The 21,309-nt window shown below is 38.1% G+C and overlaps 6 protein-coding genes across 13 annotated transcripts; 2 read left to right on the top strand and 4 right to left on the bottom strand.

Annotated features, from left to right (window-relative positions):
• Positions 1-96: 96 nt before the first annotated feature.
• LOC117229681 (major facilitator superfamily domain-containing protein 6) lies at positions 97-8,002 on the bottom strand. 8 transcript variants are annotated; one of them, XM_033486323.2, is made up of 11 exons: positions 7,864-8,002; positions 2,691-3,264; positions 2,460-2,597; positions 2,088-2,386; positions 1,694-2,024; positions 1,434-1,624; positions 1,208-1,344; positions 1,014-1,129; positions 658-903; positions 450-596; positions 97-346 (listed from the first exon to the last, which is right to left on the bottom strand). In XM_033486323.2, the coding sequence occupies exons 2-11, from the start codon at positions 2,701-2,703 to the stop codon at positions 276-278; spliced, it is 1,689 nt and encodes a 562-aa protein (XP_033342214.1). In that variant the 5' UTR covers positions 2,704-3,264; positions 7,864-8,002; the 3' UTR covers positions 97-275. The 8 variants fall into 8 exon arrangements, with proteins under 8 accessions (XP_033342214.1, XP_033342224.1, XP_076376815.1 ...); XM_033486333.2 differs by lacking the exon at positions 7,864-8,002 and adding an exon at positions 5,895-6,307; XM_076520700.1 differs by lacking the exon at positions 7,864-8,002 and adding an exon at positions 5,273-5,412 and having other exon boundaries at positions 2,460-2,600.
• Tsf3 (Transferrin 3) lies at positions 6,609-12,646 on the top strand. Its single transcript, XM_033486305.2, has 15 exons — positions 6,609-6,744; positions 7,182-7,290; positions 7,349-7,482; positions 7,560-7,687; positions 7,841-7,985; positions 8,044-8,201; positions 8,538-8,656; positions 8,747-8,892; positions 9,111-9,357; positions 9,607-9,755; positions 9,924-10,076; positions 10,158-10,253; positions 10,323-10,441; positions 10,511-10,666; positions 12,393-12,646. Exons 1-15 carry the CDS (start codon positions 6,654-6,656, stop codon positions 12,573-12,575), a joined length of 2,133 nt encoding a protein of 710 aa, XP_033342196.2. The 5' UTR covers positions 6,609-6,653; the 3' UTR covers positions 12,576-12,646.
• Positions 11,394-12,291, bottom strand: LOC117229731 (isoaspartyl peptidase/L-asparaginase). The gene is made up of 3 exons (XM_033486436.2): positions 12,133-12,291; positions 11,818-12,046; positions 11,394-11,758 (listed from the first exon to the last, which is right to left on the bottom strand). Exons 1-3 carry the CDS (start codon positions 12,289-12,291, stop codon positions 11,394-11,396), a joined length of 753 nt encoding a protein of 250 aa, XP_033342327.2.
• Positions 12,597-17,432, bottom strand: LOC117229644 (cytoplasmic dynein 2 intermediate chain 1). The gene is made up of 16 exons (XM_033486248.2): positions 17,305-17,432; positions 16,308-16,988; positions 16,124-16,240; positions 15,873-16,045; positions 15,573-15,720; positions 15,369-15,509; positions 15,166-15,306; positions 14,788-15,096; positions 14,535-14,707; positions 14,242-14,461; positions 14,011-14,162; positions 13,793-13,941; positions 13,659-13,717; positions 13,425-13,579; positions 13,213-13,345; positions 12,597-13,148 (listed from the first exon to the last, which is right to left on the bottom strand). The coding sequence occupies exons 1-16, from the start codon at positions 17,314-17,316 to the stop codon at positions 13,026-13,028; spliced, it is 2,886 nt and encodes a 961-aa protein (XP_033342139.2). The 5' UTR covers positions 17,317-17,432; the 3' UTR covers positions 12,597-13,025.
• Positions 17,433-18,022: 590 nt separating this feature from the next.
• LOC117229595 (uncharacterized) lies at positions 18,023-19,105 on the top strand. Its single transcript, XM_076519452.1, has 3 exons — positions 18,023-18,361; positions 18,438-18,642; positions 18,872-19,105. The coding sequence occupies exons 2-3, from the start codon at positions 18,447-18,449 to the stop codon at positions 19,006-19,008; spliced, it is 333 nt and encodes a 110-aa protein (XP_076375567.1). The 5' UTR covers positions 18,023-18,361; positions 18,438-18,446; the 3' UTR covers positions 19,009-19,105.
• LOC117229736 (uncharacterized) lies at positions 18,678-20,030 on the bottom strand. Its single transcript, XM_033486450.2, has 2 exons — positions 19,736-20,030; positions 18,678-19,597 (listed from the first exon to the last, which is right to left on the bottom strand). The coding sequence occupies exons 1-2, from the start codon at positions 19,991-19,993 to the stop codon at positions 19,235-19,237; spliced, it is 621 nt and encodes a 206-aa protein (XP_033342341.2). The 5' UTR covers positions 19,994-20,030; the 3' UTR covers positions 18,678-19,234.
• Positions 20,031-21,309: the final 1,279 nt, after the last annotated feature.

Below are 21,309 nucleotides of genomic sequence, written 5' to 3'. Positions count from 1 at the left end.
ATTTACAGTTATGCTGTCATATGATAAAAGTGATTTTGATTCTCGATTGTTAAGCTTTTTATACTTTCCTTGTTAACTTCGTAATAAAAATTTGCGTTTTCAACGTTAGTTTCATTTATTTTAAAAACGTTTCATGATGAAATTTACTACGTAAACAACATGTTACGTTATTTGTCATAATTAATAATATCTGCACATGTTAATGTATGTTAGAAATATTCATAAAAAATTTCATTTTCTTTGGAAATAAGTTCCCGATCACATCTCTCCTATTGTCACGTTTCTGCGGCAACGCATGCATTCTTCGCTTCCTCAGGCGATTTCCATTCCACAGTGCTTTTTGTTTCTATAAATGACAAAAAATAATACAAAATTGTAAGAAATAGAATACAGTTTGTTCAATGAAACTATATACAACTCGTCTGTATAGAAATTTGTTTTATTTATACCTGGCATTGTATGCTTTAGGTACAGCAAATGTAAAATGAAGTACATTAATGCAGCCACTGCAGCAAGTGACGAAAGCAAACGTAACGTTGTAACACCTCCTAATAGTTTGTATAAAATGCCACCTACCAAACTACCAATCGCAAAACCTGAAATGAACCAATTGTTATACTACACATGTAAAAATCGTTGAACAAAAAATTTGTTTACCGAATCCATCATCCATGCCAGCTACAATACCCTGAACAGTAGCTGATGTTCCAGGTGGTGCAATCTTACTTGCATATGCAACTATTGATGTGTAACACAGAGCATAGGTGGGACCTTGCATAAATAATTCTATAGGAATTACCCACCATGGTGTAGATGCCAATGATATTAAACCCAGTCGTAACGCATAAGATACGAAACAAAATGTAAATGTATATCCAAACCCCAATTTCTTTAGAATCTTACCTGTAAAAAAAAGATTTATATATACATATATGTATGTACGTAGATTACATATATTCCTACGATTTCATAGGAATATATGTTTGTATAAAGTATATTATGTGAAACAATACCAGACAGAGAAAAGAATATTACTTCACCACCCAGGGTTTGTGCTGCAACAATTAAACCTTCAATCAATTTAATTTCACTCATATGTCCAGTTACTAAAGCCAAGTCTTCCAAATACCTGTTGAAAATGTATTTATAACGTGAATCAGATCATATATTCAATTTCAGAATGATATTGGAAAATGCAAATACTTACCAAAATAAAAAATAAATTATAAAACTATCTATAATACCAGCAATTGTTGCAAAACAGAGAAAAATAATTATAGGTTTTAACTTCAAAAGTTGAAAGACATCTTTTAATATATTTCCTGAACCAGACATAATTGGTAACTGTAAGAGGCATCTTCAATAAATTACTTTTATTTGAAGAACTTAAAACAGAAATGAGTCAGTTCAAAAATATTTTATCAGATACTCACTTTCAATTTCCTACAGCAAAGTATGTCAAAAAACGAGAAAATAAATATTAGTAGAAACGCGGGTGTGTAAACTTTTATCATTTTTCCCTCGGACCAATAATCTACCGCGTAACCGGCCAGAAAAGCGGCAATTCCAAAACCTATTGTTCCCCATACACGTTGTCTACCGTAGCTCATTTGTCCGCCTTCCCCTAAAAATCATCACAGAAGTATAAGTCATTGAACTAATTCTGTTATAAATATTATTATATAATACATACCAAGTACATCAAAACAAATTGCATCACTTATACTATTACAAACATTAAAGCCAATGTTTCCAAGGGACATTAAAATAATAAAGCCCCAGAAAGTTATGGAAGTATAAAGGCAATGCTTATCATTAAAATTATCACAGCTAACTTTGCAATTATCACTTTTAGAACAATGCGAAACAGCATTTGTGTCTGTTAGGCATGTGTTATTCTCAGTAAAGCTTACTTCTCCTTCAATTTCTTCAAACTGTATAAGCACAGAAAAATTATTGTTGGTACAATTCCAATGGCACGTTGTATACTTTGCTCCCATGCACAAACCTGGCTGCGTGGTGTCCTTGAATAAATATAAAATTGTAAGCACATATTTGAAAATCAAATTTGATGTAATAAAACGTACCTCTGGTGAGCAGTGTTTCAATGAAGCGCAAGACATATTTTCAAACATATGGTTTGGCAAAATTGGTTCTGGAAGAGCTGGCAAGAAGTACATGCAAATGAAAGAAATGCTTGTTGTTGCTAGTATCATTATAAAAATTGTTTTTCTCCAAGAAACAAAGTAATCCACTAGATATCCAAAAGCTGGTTTGGCGATTAAAAATAAAATCGGTAAAACAGCTGTAATGCTGCCCATGACTACTGGCGATACCCCAAGCTGTTTTCCATAAACTGGGAAAAATGGCAAAATTGGACCCATTGCTGCAAAAAAACACAAATTAGTGCAATAAAGCAATATATAATATATCATTAGATCATATGTAGTTATATTTACCTGCCATAAAGAAGAAATAGTGTGCCTTTACAGGCAACTGTTTATAATTTAGCTTCATTTTTTCTCTTTCCGAAGTAGAACAGAGATATCGAACGAAGATGCTCCAATTGAATTCTATTTGACTAATCGTCTGAATGTCTTCTGGAATGAAAGGATACAGTAGAGTAGATTAATGTAGCAACAGTAGAACAAATCGAAAGATACGTTTGCTTTTTACATAAAAATACATACATTCAAGTTTCATGAAGACTGAAACTCGTCAAGATAAAATATAATGTGCCAAAAAAAAAGTAGAGATACTGTATCATACATAAGTATGCTCTTACGACATAGATTATTGATATAAAAATATGTTTACATCATACGATAGAAAATTTTGAAGACGTCTGAAATTTTTAGACGTATATGAGGTTCGATTTATGCTTCGAACGCAGGTTACGAGCTGTCATTTTTGCAGAGAAACATTTGCTCTGTTGATAATTGTTGAAACAACGAGTGTTTTCTGCACATCCATTATCGTTCGACAATGGCATTTCTCTGTGCGCAAAATCTTACTCTGCTGCATCAGAATATATTAAAACAACGTGGAATGAACATACGTGTTTTTTTATAGCAAACGCTCGTTGGAAGTCGGGTCGAGAGGTCGGAGGGACTGTTTTGGATACAATATGTGTGAATATGTGTTCGTTAACTTTCTCGTGTACAGCTGCACCAAGCTGTGTACTATTGATACATAATATTGTATATTTCAAGATTCCTTCGTCCTTGCATCGGATCCAGATTATCGGTCATTCCTCCCGCATCCCTGCAATCAATTGAATAAGATAGTTTCAGACATAATGATTCGACTACACATACCTATTGCTAAATGTATTACAGTATTAAATTTTTTCAACGTTATACGAAAGATGAAAAATGCATGCATACATATGTGTACCTATGTATTAGTGGAAGTATCGGAATCTGACCGACACACGACGCATCTGTATCGCTTAACGAATATTATTCAATTTAAATAGCAGATATGAGCAGCACAATGCGCAATATATGTATACGCCTCTATCAATGCTGATTAAAATTATCTTGTACACAGAGGATCTCATATTTGATACGCTGCTGGTTTCAATGGACAAAGCGTCTGCTTTGTGCAACATTGATGTTTCGGCTCGAGCATAACTTCTGACAATGTGTCGAGTTATATTCGCATAATAATATTTTAAGTAATTTGTTCGTTATGGTACTAATGATATCGATTAACAATGATACATATAGTAGTGTTTAAATACTAAACACATTATGAAAGAAATAGCATTTCGTTGCTTGAATAATATTTCAAAATTAAGTCGTATGTAAAATTAAGATTCTCGCAACTGCCAGTTTGTGAAAATTGTATAGTCTTGATTCCAGCAACGAGAGGACATACGAAGGAAACGTCATCGCAAAGAAGTGCGAGGACACTGCAGAAAAACAACTTTATTACTCACATGCACATACTTGACATTATGAGCACGGTATATCATGTATTAAACATTTTGTATTAGCAGTATTTTTAAATTTTTGAATTTGTAAGATTTCATGTCATTTCCAAAGTGAAATTTCTTGAAAACATTTGTCATATATGTAGAAATGAGATTATCGTAATCTGTCATTTCCAAAGTGAAATTTCTTGAAAACATTTGTCATATATGTAGAAGTGAGATTATCGTAATTTGTAGTATTATTTAATAGCTTTCCACAAGAGAATAATCTAGGACAAATCGTTTGCGCCGTGAAATAACTCCAAAATGACAGTGTTAAAGATGTAAGAGAACTAAAACCTCGAATTGAGGTTTTATCGCCATTGTATCCATTGTCTCTCTTTACTGCACCCTTAAGTGCCCTCCGTTTTTCCTGGAAGAGAAAACACCGCGTTGTCGAGCTGCACGTTGCCAACTCTCGACATTTCTATCTTCGAATATTCTCACAATAATTTTATACAAAATTTTTAGCAATTATGAAAGAGAAACATTCTGGTAGTTTTAGCGTTAAAAATCGTTCTATTCAATGATGGGAGAAACCAAGTTGTAAGTACCTTGATCATTTTCGAGACTACATATTAGAAATCTTCGGAAGATCTACTTCTAAAAACAGAAAGAATGACTTCCGCGCAAACAAGACAATCATAATTTCAGTATCGTGAAATCGTGATTTCACATTCGAGCGGTTTCGTGAGAAGGCGAGTACCGTAGACTCATCCGGAAAGTACGCGGAAAAATGGAGAGTACCGTATCTGCTATAGCCACTATGTTTTCCTGCATTCCATTTATTTTGCAGAGATTCTGCCTGATGAATTGCTATTCTATAAATTTATATTTCAAATGGTTCCATAATGATTGTATTGAAAATCCCCGGATCAGAGTTCCATTTATATCATTCATCGGTGTTAAACATTCAAAAACCATGCGAACCTTGTTATAACATTAAATGAAAAGTTCACAATGTGCTCAAGATTATTTATGGGAAAATTGTATAAACGGATACAAGAAAGTAGTGTCCCGATTAATCGAGCACATCGTAAGCTTGTTATAAACAATTTTGATTTTTTCTTTGCTTGAAAATTCGTGGAATCCGTTAAAATATAAACGTGCACAAAAGGCTTTTTACATATTCACGCTGGGAAAGCCTGAAGGATCTAAGAGCATTTCACGCTAGATAAGAGAGTTCCCCTCATGGAAGGATTCTCCAAAAAAGATTCGAACCCGTTCCCGTCGGTCTCGGCCATCCACGCACACGTTCATTACGTAGTCGCCTCCCACCAAGTTAATTCCGGTTACCTAGTGGTCTTTCGGCTGCATCAGCAGCCACTGGTTGTGTCAGATGAACTTGTGGAAGTCCTCAGTCTCCGTGAACTTGTGCGGGAGCGAGAACGTCGAGAGAACGCCGGGTAACCCCCAGACGCCACCGGTTGGATCCGGTGATCAAGGGAGTCGTGATCGAGTCGCTCGATCCCGCGTGATCCGCCGACCCATTTCCCATCAACGTACATTCCAGTTATCCGCCTTCGAGCTCGTCGGCGACTTCTGTTCTGTCCCCTTGCTTGTTATTTTAAAACGCAGAAATAAGACGAGCGCGCGCTGTGGCCGTGTGTGGGAATTTGAATGCGAAGGTAACGGAGCCGGGGACAAACCGAGAAAGCAAAGTTGTCTCGGCAGCCGAGGATTTTTACACAAAATATCTACAACACGGCGACAGACATCCGGCCGATTTTCTCAGCAATGTAGTGTACATGACGCGTTAATTAGTCATCTCCTGCTCTACAAATGTACGCCGAAACAGTATGTTAGTGTGTGACTGTTGAACCACAATTCCACATTTCACAAAAATTAACAACACGCTCGCTACTAGTATCGCGTATGTGTAAGACACATACGGAGATAACGGTTCATTTGCACTTACCGATACATTGCGAGTACATTGCTGAGAATTTTTACAAAATATTCGCGCGCGTATTGATACTATCGCGAAGAACTTCTGCGCACACATCTCAAGATTTTTAAAGAGACCAACGCGAATGTTCGCTGCGGCAGTAGAATTTGTATTTGTTGACACCGACACAAGAAATTTCTATTAATAGTCGCGTGCATCGTGACGATGTGTATTCACAAAATATCCACCAGTCGTTGAATATTCACGTTGAATCCGTGGGAGCTTTTGCATCGACGAAAATATTGAAAGACTGTTCGCCGACGGCTGCGGTATATTCGTGTTGGTCTGCCGGAGACTTAAATTAAGTCTGATCGGCCGGCCGGTTCGGTTATGCTCGTCCTTTTAATTCCCCCTTTTCTTCGCACGTGATCTTCAAGGATAGGCGAAAGCGAGTGCTTACCTAGCGGTCTCGGTCCTACGGACCCCCCTTCGTGGCGAAACAAGTTGTATCTTCTGTATTGATCAGTTACTGGGGATCGAGAAGTGAATTAGAGGCGTATATGTGCAAGAGGAGAGAGTCAGGCCGGCTATCCGATTTGCGTGCTCGTAACAGGGGCCGTGGACGTATTAAAAAAAACGTTTATCTCGTCGTTAGTAATGAAGCGATAGCTGTGCTTGTGGAAATGTGAACTCACTGATGTCTCTTTCTCCGTGAATATAAATCCTAGCGTTTGAGATGAATAAAGGCCTTGTGCCCAGCGTTGTGTTAAGATTCAGAGTTCAATAAGGATGCTGCGGGACTGGACGAAAATGAACGACCGTTTATGCGGTCTTTTCATCCTGCTTGTGCTGTTTAGCCAGCATATCGGCTCTGAAAAATGTGAGTAAATGGTTTTAGTATTCTTTCCTTAAAAAGTATTTAAAAGTCTTTCCGACCTGATCGTAACTGGAACGATGTTAAATATTTATCAAATTATTAAGCATTCTATGAGAACAATTGTTGCGTCTACGTAATTTAAGGAAGTCTAGACATCGTGAATGATCATCGTTACCTTTTAATTGAATTCTTCTGGCGAACATGTTACTTGTACTCTATACGGAGCTGCGGACCTAAGCCAGAAGCAGCTATGTATAGATTCAGACTTAAACGCACAAATGTCTCGACGTATCGTATAGTGGATATTCTTCGAGCATTGAACTTGCCGATGCACTATAGTCGACACCAGACACGATTAGATCCGTTAAATATGCGATTTCCCCTCGAGTGGTCCAAGATTAATGGAATTACGATGTAAAGCGGCGAAACGAAACTTTCAGTGAAACTATGCGTCGTGGAAAGCGTGCACACGGCGAAAAATATACGTCAGTTTTGCCCGCAATTGAACACACCGAGGAGCATGATAGAGTGTGTCATTGGAAATGACAGGTGAGTGAAATCCATCGCTATCAATCAAAGCTCGACTTAAGGGATTTAAATTGTGCAGATTTAATTGCCTGCGGCGACTGACCACGAACACAGCTGATTTAACTGTTTTGGAACCGGAAGATCTAGTCGCTGCATCTGCATACAGGGAATACAACATTCTAGTCACCAACGAGCTAAGATTATTCCAAATGGGTAATTGATAAGATAGCAATTAATGATCATGCCACTGTCTACGTTCGTCTAAATGGACAATTAACATTTCTTGGTAGAAAAGGAACGCTTCAAAATGGTCGTTCTAGTCAATAAAGATGTGAAGAGTATATGGAACATTAAGGGCAAACGATTTTGCCACCCTGGACTCGACACCACCGACGATTGGACCAAGGCTTTCTCAACGGTTAATATCGCTTGGATGATCTATTACCAACACAGTCGCATCTAGAATCTAAAATCGTTCGTCACATATTAAAACATGATTTACTGTAAATAGGTACACACGCTTAGATGAAGAACGTCTTGCAAGGTAAATAATATTCGTGTCTCGTTACAGTATTTTGACAAGTGGATAATTACCAAAGAATGCGATCCTGAGAAGACGCTACTGGAGAACAGGATCTACGGGTTGTCAAGTTTCTTCGAAGCAGCTTGTATCGCCGGCCCCTGGTCCGCGGACACCGCGTTCGACAACAAACTAAGTAAGCGTATCCTGACACAGTGTCACTTGCTTTTCTTCACTATCTTTTTATCTCGCAGAATCAAAATACCGGAACCTGTGCGGCGCGTGCGACAATCCTCTGGGCTGTTACTCGAGTGACAAGTATCACGGTCGCGAAGGTGCTTTATTATGTCTCACTGATAACGCCGGTGATATCGCATGGGTCCGATTAGACGATGCTCTCGAGCACTTCAAGGTAACTGTATAGACTGAAACCGTTAATGTTTCGTCAACTGTAATTTGGTAATTGATGGAATAGGGTGTCCTCTCTAATTGAAGGGCTTCAAATGTCTCACTTTTTACCGACACTCAAGATCGCGCGAAGGCGACGATGACCTTGAGAAAAATTGTTCGCTTATCATGTTTGCTTCCGTAAACGTAGAGAGTTTCTAGAGAGATATCTAAAGCGACGAAGTTGGGCAAGACACCCGATATATTATCGTTTGTTTGGTTACCTCGTGTCTGTACAGCGGATCAATTTCACGAACCTAACATATTCGTTACGGATCAGTGACACTGTATGATCATATAGGAGGGACAGATCAATAAGGAGAATTTCAACTACCTTTGTCTCGATGGTACTACGAGATCCATGAAGAGTGCACCATGCGTGTGGATCACGAGACCTTGGCCTGTCGTCGTTGCCAGAGCGTTAGTATAATTAACCGCGGAATTCAAGGCTGAACTTGACACGTTTGTTATCGTATTTATCTAGGCAGTTACATATATATGTTCTTTCAGGGAGGTGGCTGAGAAGGTCGAGAAGATGATGACCTCGTCCACAAGTCCTTATTCGAGCATGGTCCTGCATGACCTGCTGGAAAACTACCGGACGACGCCGGTGAGCATTGATACCCTAGAAACGCCAGAAGACTTCTTAGTAAAATGTAATTAATTCATGCATATTCTGTATCGAATCGGTAGAGTGGCAAGAAAGTACAGCCAGGGTACACTAAATGTATACAGCGAGATACCTAAGATATGTTAAATTGAGCGTGTCAAATGCAATTATATGTGTGATCTATAAGACGAATTGGCTGTACTTTAACAATAGCGTTGATTAACGCCGGCACGCTCTGATTGTAGTAGACGCATACAATTGCAGTTAGCGGTTTCATGAGCGCCAACAACCGCGCAAAGTGTCGGCCATCGAGAAGAGTGCAATGGTGCGTAGCCTCGAACTTAGAGAGCCGGAAGTGCAGGTGGCTCAGGGATGCCGCCTTCGTTTACGGCGTCGAGCCTTCCATCTCTTGCAAACAGGAGACGTCGAGGGCGGCGTGCTTGACGGCGATTAAGAACAATCAGGCGGACATATTCGTCGCGCAACCTGAGGAGCTGTACAAGGCCAGAAAGTGAGCGGAGAACGTTCTTCTTTGAGAAAGCGGTGACCCCACGATATGTAGAGCAGTTGTTTTCGATCTTCGAACCGCTAAGTCTTCAAAGTCGATTCATAAGATTCTTCCACAAAATCTTTAGCATCAAATATTTTTAACGAATCGTTGAAAACAATATCGTTTTGTTTGTTCAAAACTTAGACTCGCGTGGTCCCAAAGTTCTTCGAGGCACACTTTGAAAACCACTGATTTAGAGTACCGTTTCAGGATGGGGCTGAAGTCGCTCGTGCAAGCGGTACCCAAGAAGACCAATCAGTTCGACCGAATCGCCGCGGTAGTAAAGCAGGATTCACGGTTCAAGAGCATCAGGGATCTTAGGGGAGCCAAGGCATGTTTCACGGGTTACAGAGATGTCGGTAAGGATAAGCTCAATTTCCTTCCTTTTCACCTCTGCGCGTCTCTACTTAACACGGTAAAAATACTGGTTACAACTAAATAAATAATAACTAATATAAACGTCAGTCTAATATTCTAACGCCGCTTGATGTTAATGTTACTTTTAATGAAATATTCTTCAACTGCAGGCTGGTATACCTTCCTCTCGGTTTTGAAGAATATGACTGGAGGCAGACCAGAGTGTTCTGATCTGGAAGCGGTTGGTAACTTCTTCGCGGAAGGCGTTGTGCCTGGCTTGGCTGACAGTCAAGAGACAATACCTAGTAATTTATATTCTTCAGGTAAGCAAAGTGAATGATCTAGTCATTACATGAAGACAGTGACTGCAACAGTAATTAAATGTCGGATGTAATTTATAACAGGCACTGCTGGAAACGATTTAAGCGCCTTACGGTGTTTAGAGACTGACAATGGAGACGTGGCCTTCGTCAACCTCAAGAACGTCCAAGAAAAAATAGGTAAATAAATCGGTAATAATACAAAAATATGAAATAACCGAAGCCACCAAAAATAAAAAATTGTCATAGGTAACTTAAGATCGGATTCTCGAGACGATCATCCAAATAATAGTGGCTACCGCACCCTGTGCTTCAAGGATACGGATGAAGCAGACATATGCACACTTGCATGGTCTCCACTGAACGCGGTAATTCCAATTGTCAATATTTCAATGCAATTAGAATTGTGAAACGTATGAAATAATTTTTAATTTCAGGTGGTTGCACACGAAAACTTAACGGACATACGACGCGAGGAGATTTACTCGATGCTGCTGGAAATGAACGATCTGTTTGGTAACACGTACAAAGGCGAGGTACCAACGTTCTCCTTGTACGGACCATACGACTCGAATAATAGTGTCATATTTTCGGTACGTAAAAAATGCGTAAACCATAACTGTAAAATGAAAATCAGTATACTTCCAAATTTCGAATTTGAAATTTCGCACTACTCCGTGCGACCCCAGTGCGCCATCGCGGAGTTACAACGAACACCGATGATGTAGTTGTATCAGTGTATTATATTTCATCGGTCATATTTATATATATTGGTGTTTGATACATGTTTATACTTTAAAAAATTAATCATCATCTCCACTGGAGGTGTCACACATGCAGTCCAAAGGCCGCTCAAGTACGGTTACTTTTTCCGAGAAGCTTTCGTTCTGTACAATACCATAATATACATAGCCATAACGGCAAAAGGCCCAAGGGAAGTGCATGCTTTTGAATCCGATGGACGGATCACCTTTCGCGTTCACCGCAACGGCACCTATATGGGATTCGCCGGTCTCCATCTGCAGATTCTCCAATTCCGTGTTCAAAGAATAATTTATGGTCGCATCTCGAGGCAATCTTTCACATATTTTTCGTGCTGGCGCGTAACAGTAGATGCAAGTGTCATTCCCAGAAACGGAAACGCAGCCATGTTCGTTCGCGAACACTCCGCAGCCAATCACCGTGCCTGTTGCGGTCACGTAGCCAATCGGCTTGCCAGAGTCTCCCGCCGTTGACGTGCCGCTTGCTAACCGTCTTTTTCGATCGTACGCGACAGCGCCGACAGCAGCAATCTACATTCGTGTTTTTTCATATAGTTAATTAGTTATTGGAACGTCTGGACGAGATGAAACATGCCTGCAAATTGAATGGTTCGCCCAACAGATCGTCCGAGTCAACCGAGAGATCGTGGTAAGGTTGTTCTTCCTCGTCCGGTCGTATAACAACGCAGTCCGGGTCGCATTCTCTCTGTTTAGCTCCTTCACATTCATCTTCGGCCGATTCCAAGTGACTCACACGATTTGTACATAGTTGAAAAGCTTCTTCGCCCGAATCAAGCAACATTGACGATTCTGGGACATTCAAACTACCCGGCGCGAGAATTGGTACTCCGTTATCCAGCGCGAACTTTTGCGCGCCATTTTCAACGATCAGTATATGTTCCGTCTTCTCCAATACCATTCTTGCTACGAGGTTGATTGTTTCTATTACACGTTTTGATATGTTGTAGCAAAGATGGACAAACCTAGAGCTATAGGATGTTCTATGTCTCGGACAGCACCCACGCACCCAGCGTTTTCTGGAGTAATTATAGCGGCATCTGTAACGACCTCGTCGTTAACGTCCATTGATCCTCCTTTCGCACAATTGAAATACGGCACACTTTCCATGTATGAAATCGCTTTCTCGACTGAATGTACCGCAGAACGACCATCGATAAGATCTTTGTATGCCTCGATAGCTGCATTTTTAACCTAACAAATGCTAGCAGTTATTTTCTCGGTTATAATGTTGCTTTATTCAAGTAACAAATAATTCTTGGGAAGACATTTTCCGTCACCTCGACAAGCATGGGATAACGAATTTTCCGTGGAATTTTTCCGGCTCCCCCATGAACCACTATGACCGGGTCCACATGTATTTGAGGTTTTTTCTCTAACGTAGATTCAACTGTGATTCTTGCCAGGATCTGATCGATCCAAGAACAATAGTCACACATCGTTTAAATGTGTAGCAATCGTGTTATAAGTTCAATATAAATTTTTGTAGAACGACACGGAAAATGAGGTATTCAAAACAAATGCGATATTTTTTTTGCAGGCGGAAACGCAATACCTACAAATGGACGTTCATCAAATGCACACCCAGAGCTACAGAGACATTGTTGATCGTCTTGTAAGACAATCTACTTGCAACGGCTCAAGAAATACAAGTTATCTGTATGGTTATATTATTTCTATATACATTTTGGTTTACGTTCTAAAGGAATTATTGAATGTTTAAATAATAAATATTCTACCATCATTCTATCATTGCAATAAAAACTTTATTCAATAAATCTGTGAATAAAATAATATTCAGTGAAATAAATAACAGAGATCTATCTTTTATTAATTGCACATTATTTAAACAGTTCTTTATATTATAAAACAATGATTTGTATACAATTTATGAACGTATTTATCTTTAAGAACGTGAATACTGTGCAATAAATAATAATACTTTTGTACAAATCGTGGCTTCTGTTCCTTAGATTGATATCATGGATTAAAAATTGTTACTGGACGGATCAGTACATTTCCTAGGACCTTTTCTAGTTTGCAATACAATAATATACTTTGTATGTGGTGTTCAGAAGATTGTCTTGGATTAAATACCAAGTAAATATGCTCTAGTTACTTGCAGAACATAAATATACATTGGAAGTATAAAATAATCATTTCTTTCGATTCTTTACAAAATCGCAACATATCGCATAAAAGTATTCAATTCTTGCAAATAATCTTCTTTCTTAGAGTTACAGAAATCTGGTTTCAATTTATATATTTCTACATTTCCGGTTTCCGTTCCAAACGCCTAAAATACACATTATTGTATACCATACTCGTAAGAACTGTAATATACAGATAGTTGAACATACCAAATACTGATGATTCATATCTTTTTCAGTTTTACAAGGTGACAATTGCATACTATTAATGGATCCAACTTTCTGCATGCTTACTGTATGCTTTGGAGATATGTCACTGTGACTTAAATCCCATATGTGTATCCTAAAACATTATTAGTTGCACGAATTATATACTGTTTGAATTAGTCAAAAAAAGTCTCTGTTTCGTTAAACGCTATTACCGCAAATTATTGTCCAGCACGAAAATAGTGAACGGTTTTGTTTTTGACCACCGTAGGGACTTAATACTGTACGTGTTATCTTCATCTCTCACTTGCAAAATTGGTTTTTCAATATTCAAACAATGTAATCGAATTGTACCGTCGTCACAACCGACCTGTGATGGAAACAAAATTGTGTTAGGATGATTTGCATTCAATAAAGAGGAATGTGCATGTAAGAAAAATGACGCTTACCAAGAAAAATGACTGTTCAAATGGACATGTTTCTATGCAGTTTATGTTCCCGCATGGACCTACAACACACATTAGGTCAAATTAATTAATAATTTATTATTTAGAAGTCATGAGTGGTATACATGACAACTTACTAGTATCAAACTTTTTATACATAGAAGGACTAGCTTTGTTACCAATGCAGGTAGCATGCAGAACATTGCTACTGTTAGTGGCAATATAGAAATTGTTGCTATCAACACAATCCACATGCATATCAATAAAAGTAGCTGCACTGATTCTTCTAAAGAGTTAATGGATGTTAGTAAGATAAATACAAGCGAGTACATATAGATCGTTATAAAATATTTACTTTTTCATATTATAACATGGTAAAAGCAGTTCTTGACTTCTAACGAGTCTTATACTACCCCAATAAGACAGTCCTAAATCATCGATATTTAATCCCATGCTGTGTAAAACGCTCCATATAATAAGAGAACCTTTTTCATTTAAGCTACATATCTATTATATCAGGTAATACAAAAATATTAATATTTCAAGCGTTGTTACCGATCAGCATTGAAAATAAGTTTAAACAAACCTGAATGGGTACGAATTTATTGTTACGTCTTTCGTACGACTTTTCTTCAAGTTTAGATAATATTTGTATTGCAACTATTTGCGAATTATCAGTAATTATTTCTGTATTCGCTGTCGTTGTGTAAGTGGCTATTCGAATTGTCCAATCCAACTCATTGGCCTTATCTGTAACTTTTGGATGCCACATTTCGTCTTCCTTCAAATCCCAAAGACTAATCGATCTGTTGTGTAAAATCAATATTCATTTAACTAAAATGTAAAATATGATTTCACGCAAGTAAAAATGAGAAATACCCATCCTGCAGTCCAGCAAATACAACATTATAATTTGTTAAGTGAAAAGAACATGCGGTAATAGGGCAGGCTGAGTAAAATAGCTTAATGGGCATCGATGGTTCAGAAACGTTCCACACGCATCCAATGCAACAGTCTGTTATATAATCTTGCTTGCTAGTTGTCTCAATTTCCTGTTTACCAAATTATTCTGTATTAACCACTTGCCACGTTATGTTTTAATTTTATGTTGATATGTATTATTAATTAGTACCTCCTCGACTGGAGAATGGATGGTTAGCAAGATCTTACTCAAAATATTCGAATAATGAATTATTGTCACTGCTCTGCCAGCCAAAAACGTGACTGAATCCACAGAAAGTTTGACAAAACCGTCGCTAAATTCTATTTCTTCCTTGCTTTTGAATACATTTCCACCAGATCTCCTTTCTTCCAACAGTGATAACATCACTCTTCCAGCTCGATTTACGAAATCGTTAAGTCTTAATGTATCAAAAGATGGAGACGACAAAGATTTTATAGAATCTAGGTCGTCGATATCATTGCCAACACCATGTTGATCCTGCAAGTTACAATATTTTACTATTATTTAGTTCTATCAACAGAAAACTGTATAAATGATAACACAAACCAGACGAAACAAATCCAAATCCTTTTTAGTTCGCAACTTGCTTCTACAAGTTATTGGAAATTGAGTCCACTTATTTTGAAATGTGGCCTTATCCGTTTGCGTTTCTACGTCTATGTTGTCTTCCCCAGTTTGCGTGGATATCTGTAAAACAGTAAGTAGAAAAATAAAGTAACAAAATAATTATTATTAAGTAATCGACATACTTGCTGAGTATTCAGTTTTCCATAGTTTCTAATGAATTCCTCATATGGTATAGGCAAACACTCTAGCAGAGACCATTCCATGACATCTAATTTAATCATTTCCAGCAATTCTTCACCTCTGCCTATATTTTTTTTTGACTTCTAAAGGCAACAATTACCATAGATTATTGTCAAAATCAATTGATATATTACTATAGATACTACCTTCACTTTTGGAGACTGTTTGGTTTTACGAAAATCAATAAATGAAATTTGCGATAATGGCGGAGACTTTGTAAAATCACCGGAACGACTGTCTTCGAAACCTTCGTCGGATAACGGTAACGATTTATTTTCGCATAATCTGTCCTCGCTGTGTAAAAACAAAAACTTTACTTCATTAATCAAATAAATATTACACGAACGATTATCCAATAAGTGTGCAAATGTTTAATGATTAAATGATACAATGATAGAATACAAGCAATTTAATTCTCTTGAAACTTTATGCTTCTCAGAACAAACCTATAAGTTTTGTTAACTGGTTGCCTTAATTCAAGAAGTGAAGATAGCTTGGGATCGCTCGAAATAGATTCTATCCTTGCCGCTCTCTGCCGAGCTTCTGTAAGTTCATAATGACCAGAATCATGCATATGCTCTTCCTCTTTTTGTTGGTCGGCGCTATTCACAACTTTATGCTACAATAAAATAACATTTTAAAGCAAACGTTTTCGATTTCCATAATCTTCTATAATGGAGTAAGTGATGGTATATACTTGTTTAGCAGTATGCATTTCAATGGGATCCAGTGGAGAATTACTATGAGTGCTTGTTTCCTCGCTAACTTCGCTCGTCTCACTGTCTGTGCACTCTTGAAAATCGGATTCGTAGTCCTATAAAATGTTTTCTTTTTATTACAATGTTCAGCCAGAAGAATTTAACTTAATTAATGTACCTTACCTCAAAATCATCCTCATAATCATCTTCATTGCTCGTCTGATATGTGTTAGTGTTAGGAGATCTCCTCTTACTTTGATCTCTCACCATATGACCCGGTCTGCTTGTAGCTGAATGCAACATTTTTATTTCACTAGGACTCAATGTTCTAGAGAGTTTACGCTGTCTGGACTTAGACCTTGATTTATTTTCTTCTTCTTTTGGTATAGATCTTGTATCTTTACTGACTGATTTAGAACTAAGCTTTGTCGAATGTGATGGTGGCATATATATTGTACTCGTTCCTCTTTTCTCCGAGTAGGTACTCTGTACTCTTCCAGTAGATGATCTGCTTTTTACGACAGTACTACTGCTTGATCTTTTCGGAGGATCAGGTACCATTTTAGATGTTACAGATGTTTTAGAGGCACTAACATTTAACTTAGCAGTAGAAGACAAACTTTCCCTTATGGATTTATTTTGTGACGACCTAACTGTTTGCTTTGTACTACTTTTACTCGATTGTATATTTTGCATTGATCTTGAAAGCCTGCTGCTGCTTCCCATTCTTTCAGACTTTTTCTCTGATTTTGAGTCAATTTTTTCAGGATTCTCTGACTCTTTAGGAGATGTTAAAGATTTTGATTTGGACTTACTGTTTGATTGTAGCACATCTTTGGTGATCGAAGCCTTTCTAATTGCACCCTGAAATGTGGATTCAAATGTTTTAATTGATTTCGAAAAGTTTAAACAATATTTTTATATAATAATAACAACAATCATGATTATGATACATGAAATGGATATATGTGTAAAACTGTTTTTATATGTGATTATCGTGACATTTTAACAAACGTCAATAGATTCGAGGTTGACAATTATAGTGACCGCTAAAGTTTATGTTTTAATACCTCGCGATATAAAAATTCAACTTGTGCGTACAAAGTAAATAACGCGCCTATTTCACGGCTAGAGAAGTAAAAAATTAAAATGATTTCTTTCAAATACAACGCAATAATACCTTGTGAGACATTATTCTTTGATTGATCGGTGTTGACAATTACGATGCCACCAGCCACCATGCTGTAAACTACATACTGTCATCATTCATCAATCTAACAGCGCTACGCGTAGCTGCCTGTTTAACTATAAGATGTCAACAACTTTACTATCTTTTATTGGTAAAAAAGCCAAAAAATCGAATCTGTTGTTTCATACCAAACAGGAGACTTCTTTCGACAGGTGGTGCCACTGTGCTAAACCCATTACCAACTGTAGATCATTTTTAAATCGTTAGATGGCAACACTGTACATAATACAGGGCCTCTTAAAACATTAATTATGGCAAAATTAGGCAACCAAAAAGTAAACCAAGGACACAGAACTGTTCAGAAGAATCTGTTGCGTCGATATTATGCAAGAAAACCAAACGATAACAACACAAAATATAATTAATTAACATAATAGTTAATCAAACTTCAAAGAGCAGTTAATTACGTTTGGCGATGTTATCATTTGTTTTTTTATACGATATCGATGCAGTAGTTTTTCCTGAACAATCCTGTACCTTTGGTTTATTTTCATGTGCCTCAGTTTTGCCATAATTAATATTTTTCGGCGATCCTGCATTGTGCATATGATGGACATTTAGTTCGAGCGTTTTGCCGCTACGTGGTGATAGTGCGCCTGCGCCCGTAAAGAAGCTTAATTACAAAAAATCGTTACTAGCTGTAATTATGGCAATCTATTATATAGGCTCGATGAGTAAAATCATTAAAAGTTCCTTTAGTCCAAATATATATATTAATTTTGAAACACTGGTTGCCAAAATATTTGCAATATAAAATCTGATAAGACGACAACGAAACGTTGACACTTTGAGCGAAAAATTTAAGAAATGAATTTGTAAAAATGACTTCACAGTAACCATAAACCAATCATAAATATTATTTGTTGAGGAGGAGTCCCTTCATTTCGTATTTTGCCGTAAAGAATCGCAATTAAAAACTCCGAATTCCGTCGAGGAGGAGCTGTCCGGAAGTTGAGGAATCAAGAAATTCGATGCAAAAGAAAGTTTGGTAAGATTCAAAAGACTCGACGAAAGGAGCTGAATAATTTGTGACGAATCTTTTTATTTTAATTCATGATAAACAGAGATTAGGAATGCGGCCGAAACATACGGAGTACAATCTTGGACGACTGGACCAGAAATCGACTGTGTCCGAACTTGTGTACAAATATTTGAGAAAAGTATCGCATTCAAATAGCATTCAGAGGCAACGCAACAATGCATGCCAGAAATTTCGTAAATCTAAGAAAAGGAAAAGGAGCATACATTTGCGCGATCGTATGACCGCAGGTATTAAGTAGAAATAGACAAACAGTCTATGCACGTTTCATATTTCTTTAAAAATTTAATAATAATATATTTTCAAAGCAATTTATATCGCGTTCCAGGTGAAAATTACTGTTTCTTTTTTTAAATAATGTTCGTACACAAAATGTTTCTGTTTTCTGCGGAGATCGTACGAGCTTAGAAATTGCGTTTCTAACAGCTAAATTGTTCCTAATACGTTCATAATGTTTAGCGTACAACGATGCAAGAAATTACATACGGGATGCACTTTCATTGGCCGTGAGTTCCGGATATCTAATACCAGCAGACCAAACCGGAAGGATCCTTCGACTTTCACCATCTTTCGAACTACATGGCGGATCATCTTAAATTGTTGTTCGACGAACAATCCTTAACCGAAGATGACCAATTATAAATATCTATGAAATTACAAAGAACGAAAAATAAATTGAGAAACAGAACACAATGTTTTCCTTTCCTTATGATTTTGCATCGTTCGTTACAATCTATTTCCAAACCAATTAACGGAAGAAATGAATTTTAGAAAATTGTTCGTGGACAAGTAAAAATATTGCAAGAATTGTTGATTAGTCGTTTAATTATTCTTCCGCCGTTTCCCTTGCCGCACGCATTCCGCCTGACAGCGTTTTATCCATCGTTTGAGTTCTTCATCGCGCTCGTCCTTTTTCTTTATCCGCAATTGACTCTGATGTTCTCGATGCTCATCGTCAAATCTATCCGATCCTTCGATTACAGAGTCATCTTCCTCTCTATTCCCTGATGTTTCGTCCTTCATCGTCGCTTGCTGTATCCTCGCTTTGCTATTTTCTCCATTCCCGTTTCGTTCTTGAATTCTCGCGCTTCTTCTCCGAAAGAAATTGGCTGGGGAATACGAATGTGGCAATCCCGCTTGCTCTTTACTAAGGAGATACGTTCTGTCGGCGACATCCAATTTCACCTACAATTAAAGAGGTATATAAACGAGAGCGGTCTCATTAAAACGAAAGGAAAGAATACTTCTGTACATCCTAATTACATCATTGTACTATCGTTACGCACGGAACAATATTTTTCCTTAAATTAAATTTTTCCTTACACCCTCATCATCGGTAGTATCATCCTCTTCTTCGTAACTACGATCCTCTCCTGTTTCTACATCTAGAACCCTGGTTCGCCTAGGACGAGCTCTTCTGGAAGACGACCTAGGACGTGCTTTCTTCAATGCTGTTTCTTCGTCAGTGGATTCTTCGCAGATGCAATCGTCCTCCTCTTTCTGACGACGCTTCGGCGGAGCCTTCGACGTTGAGGATAAAAGACAGTCGTCACGTTTGTTCGAGCATGTGACTTTGTTCATCGAAATGGCGCCCGGTCCTACCAGGTGGTACTCATTCTCCAACAGTTCCATCACGAATCTGTTGTAAAACAATTTTATTAGGGGGACCGGAAAGTAATGTCGTTTCTGCGCACGTCAGTATTCCTTCTTTTTTGCATACTAATTTTTGCATACTAAAAATTTGCATACTAAATGAAAGAAGGTTGTTGATAATGAGGGTGATTACATCATTGATTGAAAATAAAAACTAGTTAAAAATTTATCTGTTTGAATTTAATGTAAACAAACGACGTAACTTTCCGGCCCCCCTAACACAATGGTCGTAACATTTAGATACTAGTTCCAATTCGCTAACAATTCCGGTGAAGCAACTGTCAACTTTAGTACAATCCGATTAATAATACTGCAATTTTACTGTTACGTTGGAAGTAGCGCAAGATCCGTGAACCGTGGGCTCAGGATAAGGAAAAGACGGAGCATTAGGGTAACACTGTTGCATCAGCAGAGGAAGGCGTTACAATTAACAGGGTGAACCGCGGGCGGAAATCGGTCGATAGATGCACGGGGTCTTCGAATGAGATAAACGGTTTGCAGTTGCCTTGAAACGCGATCGTGTCTCACGCGAGACACATTTTCGCCTGCAACGCGTGCTATTATTCCGCCGCTTTGGCTGACGTAGAACTAACCCTTGGGAACAGACCTGTTTCAGCGCGGTCCGCACCTGAGCGTAAAGGTCACCGTCGTCGCGATAATTCGCCTCGATATAACCGACTATATCCTCGACGGTGCACGTGGACAGAAACGCATCCTCCTCGTTCTGCAACGATCGCATCGCCTCCATCACCCTCAACGAGAATCTCGACGAGTTCTCGGCGGTTCGCATGCAATCGCAAACTCTCTGCAAACATTAATTATCCAATAAAAATCGTGATCACTGCCGGCGAAATATAACACCGAGAATGACGTGTGATCCTGCAACGGCGTCTCGCGACCCCGGCTGAGTTTTTTTTTTCTGTACGTTGACTTTCACTACTACGTTGCAAATATGAAAGTTCCTCCGAATATTTGTATCGCAGAGGAAGCAGCAGATATCATTGCGGAATTGACAGCTTCGTGAAAAATTAAACGTTAACAATCTCTTGAATTGCAACGGCAATTTTATTCCTGAACGAACAAGCTATCTCGGCCGGCAGGGTCTAATCATATCTTTTAGAAACGATTGGAAACGCGTTTTAGACCCTGATGGAATAATCTCCTTCCTCGCGAGGTGGACAAGAGTTCGATGTGTCCTTGTTTATAGCCTCTTCGTCCTCTTCGAGGATTTTGTCGAGCATCCT

This window comes from Megalopta genalis, chromosome 3 (genome assembly GCF_051020955.1).
Source record: "Megalopta genalis isolate 19385.01 chromosome 3, iyMegGena1_principal, whole genome shotgun sequence".
In the NCBI taxonomy this organism is placed as follows: domain Eukaryota; kingdom Metazoa; phylum Arthropoda; class Insecta; order Hymenoptera; family Halictidae; genus Megalopta; species Megalopta genalis.
The sequence above is the reverse complement of the archived record's forward strand: the minus strand, read 5'-3'. Positions and strand labels throughout refer to the sequence as shown.

Bases quoted from the DNA above. Each gene is read 5' to 3' on its own strand.
- LOC117229681 (XM_033486323.2), bottom strand. The intron at 2,387-2,459 runs GTAAATATAACT...GTTTTTTTGCAG, and splicing joins CTATTTCTTCTTTATGGCAG to CAATGGGTCCAATTTTGCCA. The intron at 904-1,013 runs GTATTGTTTCAC...TTTTTTTTACAG, and splicing joins AATATTCTTTTCTCTGTCTG to GTAAGATTCTAAAGAAATTG.
- Tsf3 (XM_033486305.2), top strand. From the start codon at position 6,654: ATGCTGCGGGACTGGACGAAAATGAACGACCGTTTATGCGGTCTTTTC. The intron at 8,202-8,537 runs GTAACTGTATAG...ATGATCATATAG, and splicing joins ATGCTCTCGAGCACTTCAAG to GAGGGACAGATCAATAAGGA. The intron at 10,254-10,322 runs GTAAATAAATCG...AAATTGTCATAG, and splicing joins GAACGTCCAAGAAAAAATAG to GTAACTTAAGATCGGATTCT.
- LOC117229731 (XM_033486436.2), bottom strand. From the start codon at position 12,291: ATGTGTGACTATTGTTCTTGGATCGATCAGATCCTGGCAAGAATCACA. The intron at 12,047-12,132 runs GTGACGGAAAAT...AGCATTTGTTAG, and splicing joins GTTATCCCATGCTTGTCGAG to GTTAAAAATGCAGCTATCGA. The intron at 11,759-11,817 runs GTTTGTCCATCT...TCAACCTCGTAG, and splicing joins AGAACATCCTATAGCTCTAG to CAAGAATGGTATTGGAGAAG.
- LOC117229644 (XM_033486248.2), bottom strand. The intron at 15,307-15,368 runs GTATGTCGATTA...ACTGTTTTACAG, and splicing joins GAAAACTGAATACTCAGCAA to ATATCCACGCAAACTGGGGA. The intron at 13,942-14,010 runs GTAAATATTTTA...TTAACTCTTTAG, and splicing joins CCATGTTATAATATGAAAAA to AAGAATCAGTGCAGCTACTT.
- LOC117229595 (XM_076519452.1), top strand. From the start codon at position 18,447: ATGCGGCCGAAACATACGGAGTACAATCTTGGACGACTGGACCAGAAA. The intron at 18,643-18,871 runs GTATTAAGTAGA...CATAATGTTTAG, and splicing joins GCGCGATCGTATGACCGCAG to CGTACAACGATGCAAGAAAT.
- LOC117229736 (XM_033486450.2), bottom strand. From the start codon at position 19,993: ATGAACAAAGTCACATGCTCGAACAAACGTGACGACTGTCTTTTATCC. The intron at 19,598-19,735 runs GTAAGGAAAAAT...CTTTAATTGTAG, and splicing joins ATACTACCGATGATGAGGGT to GTGAAATTGGATGTCGCCGA.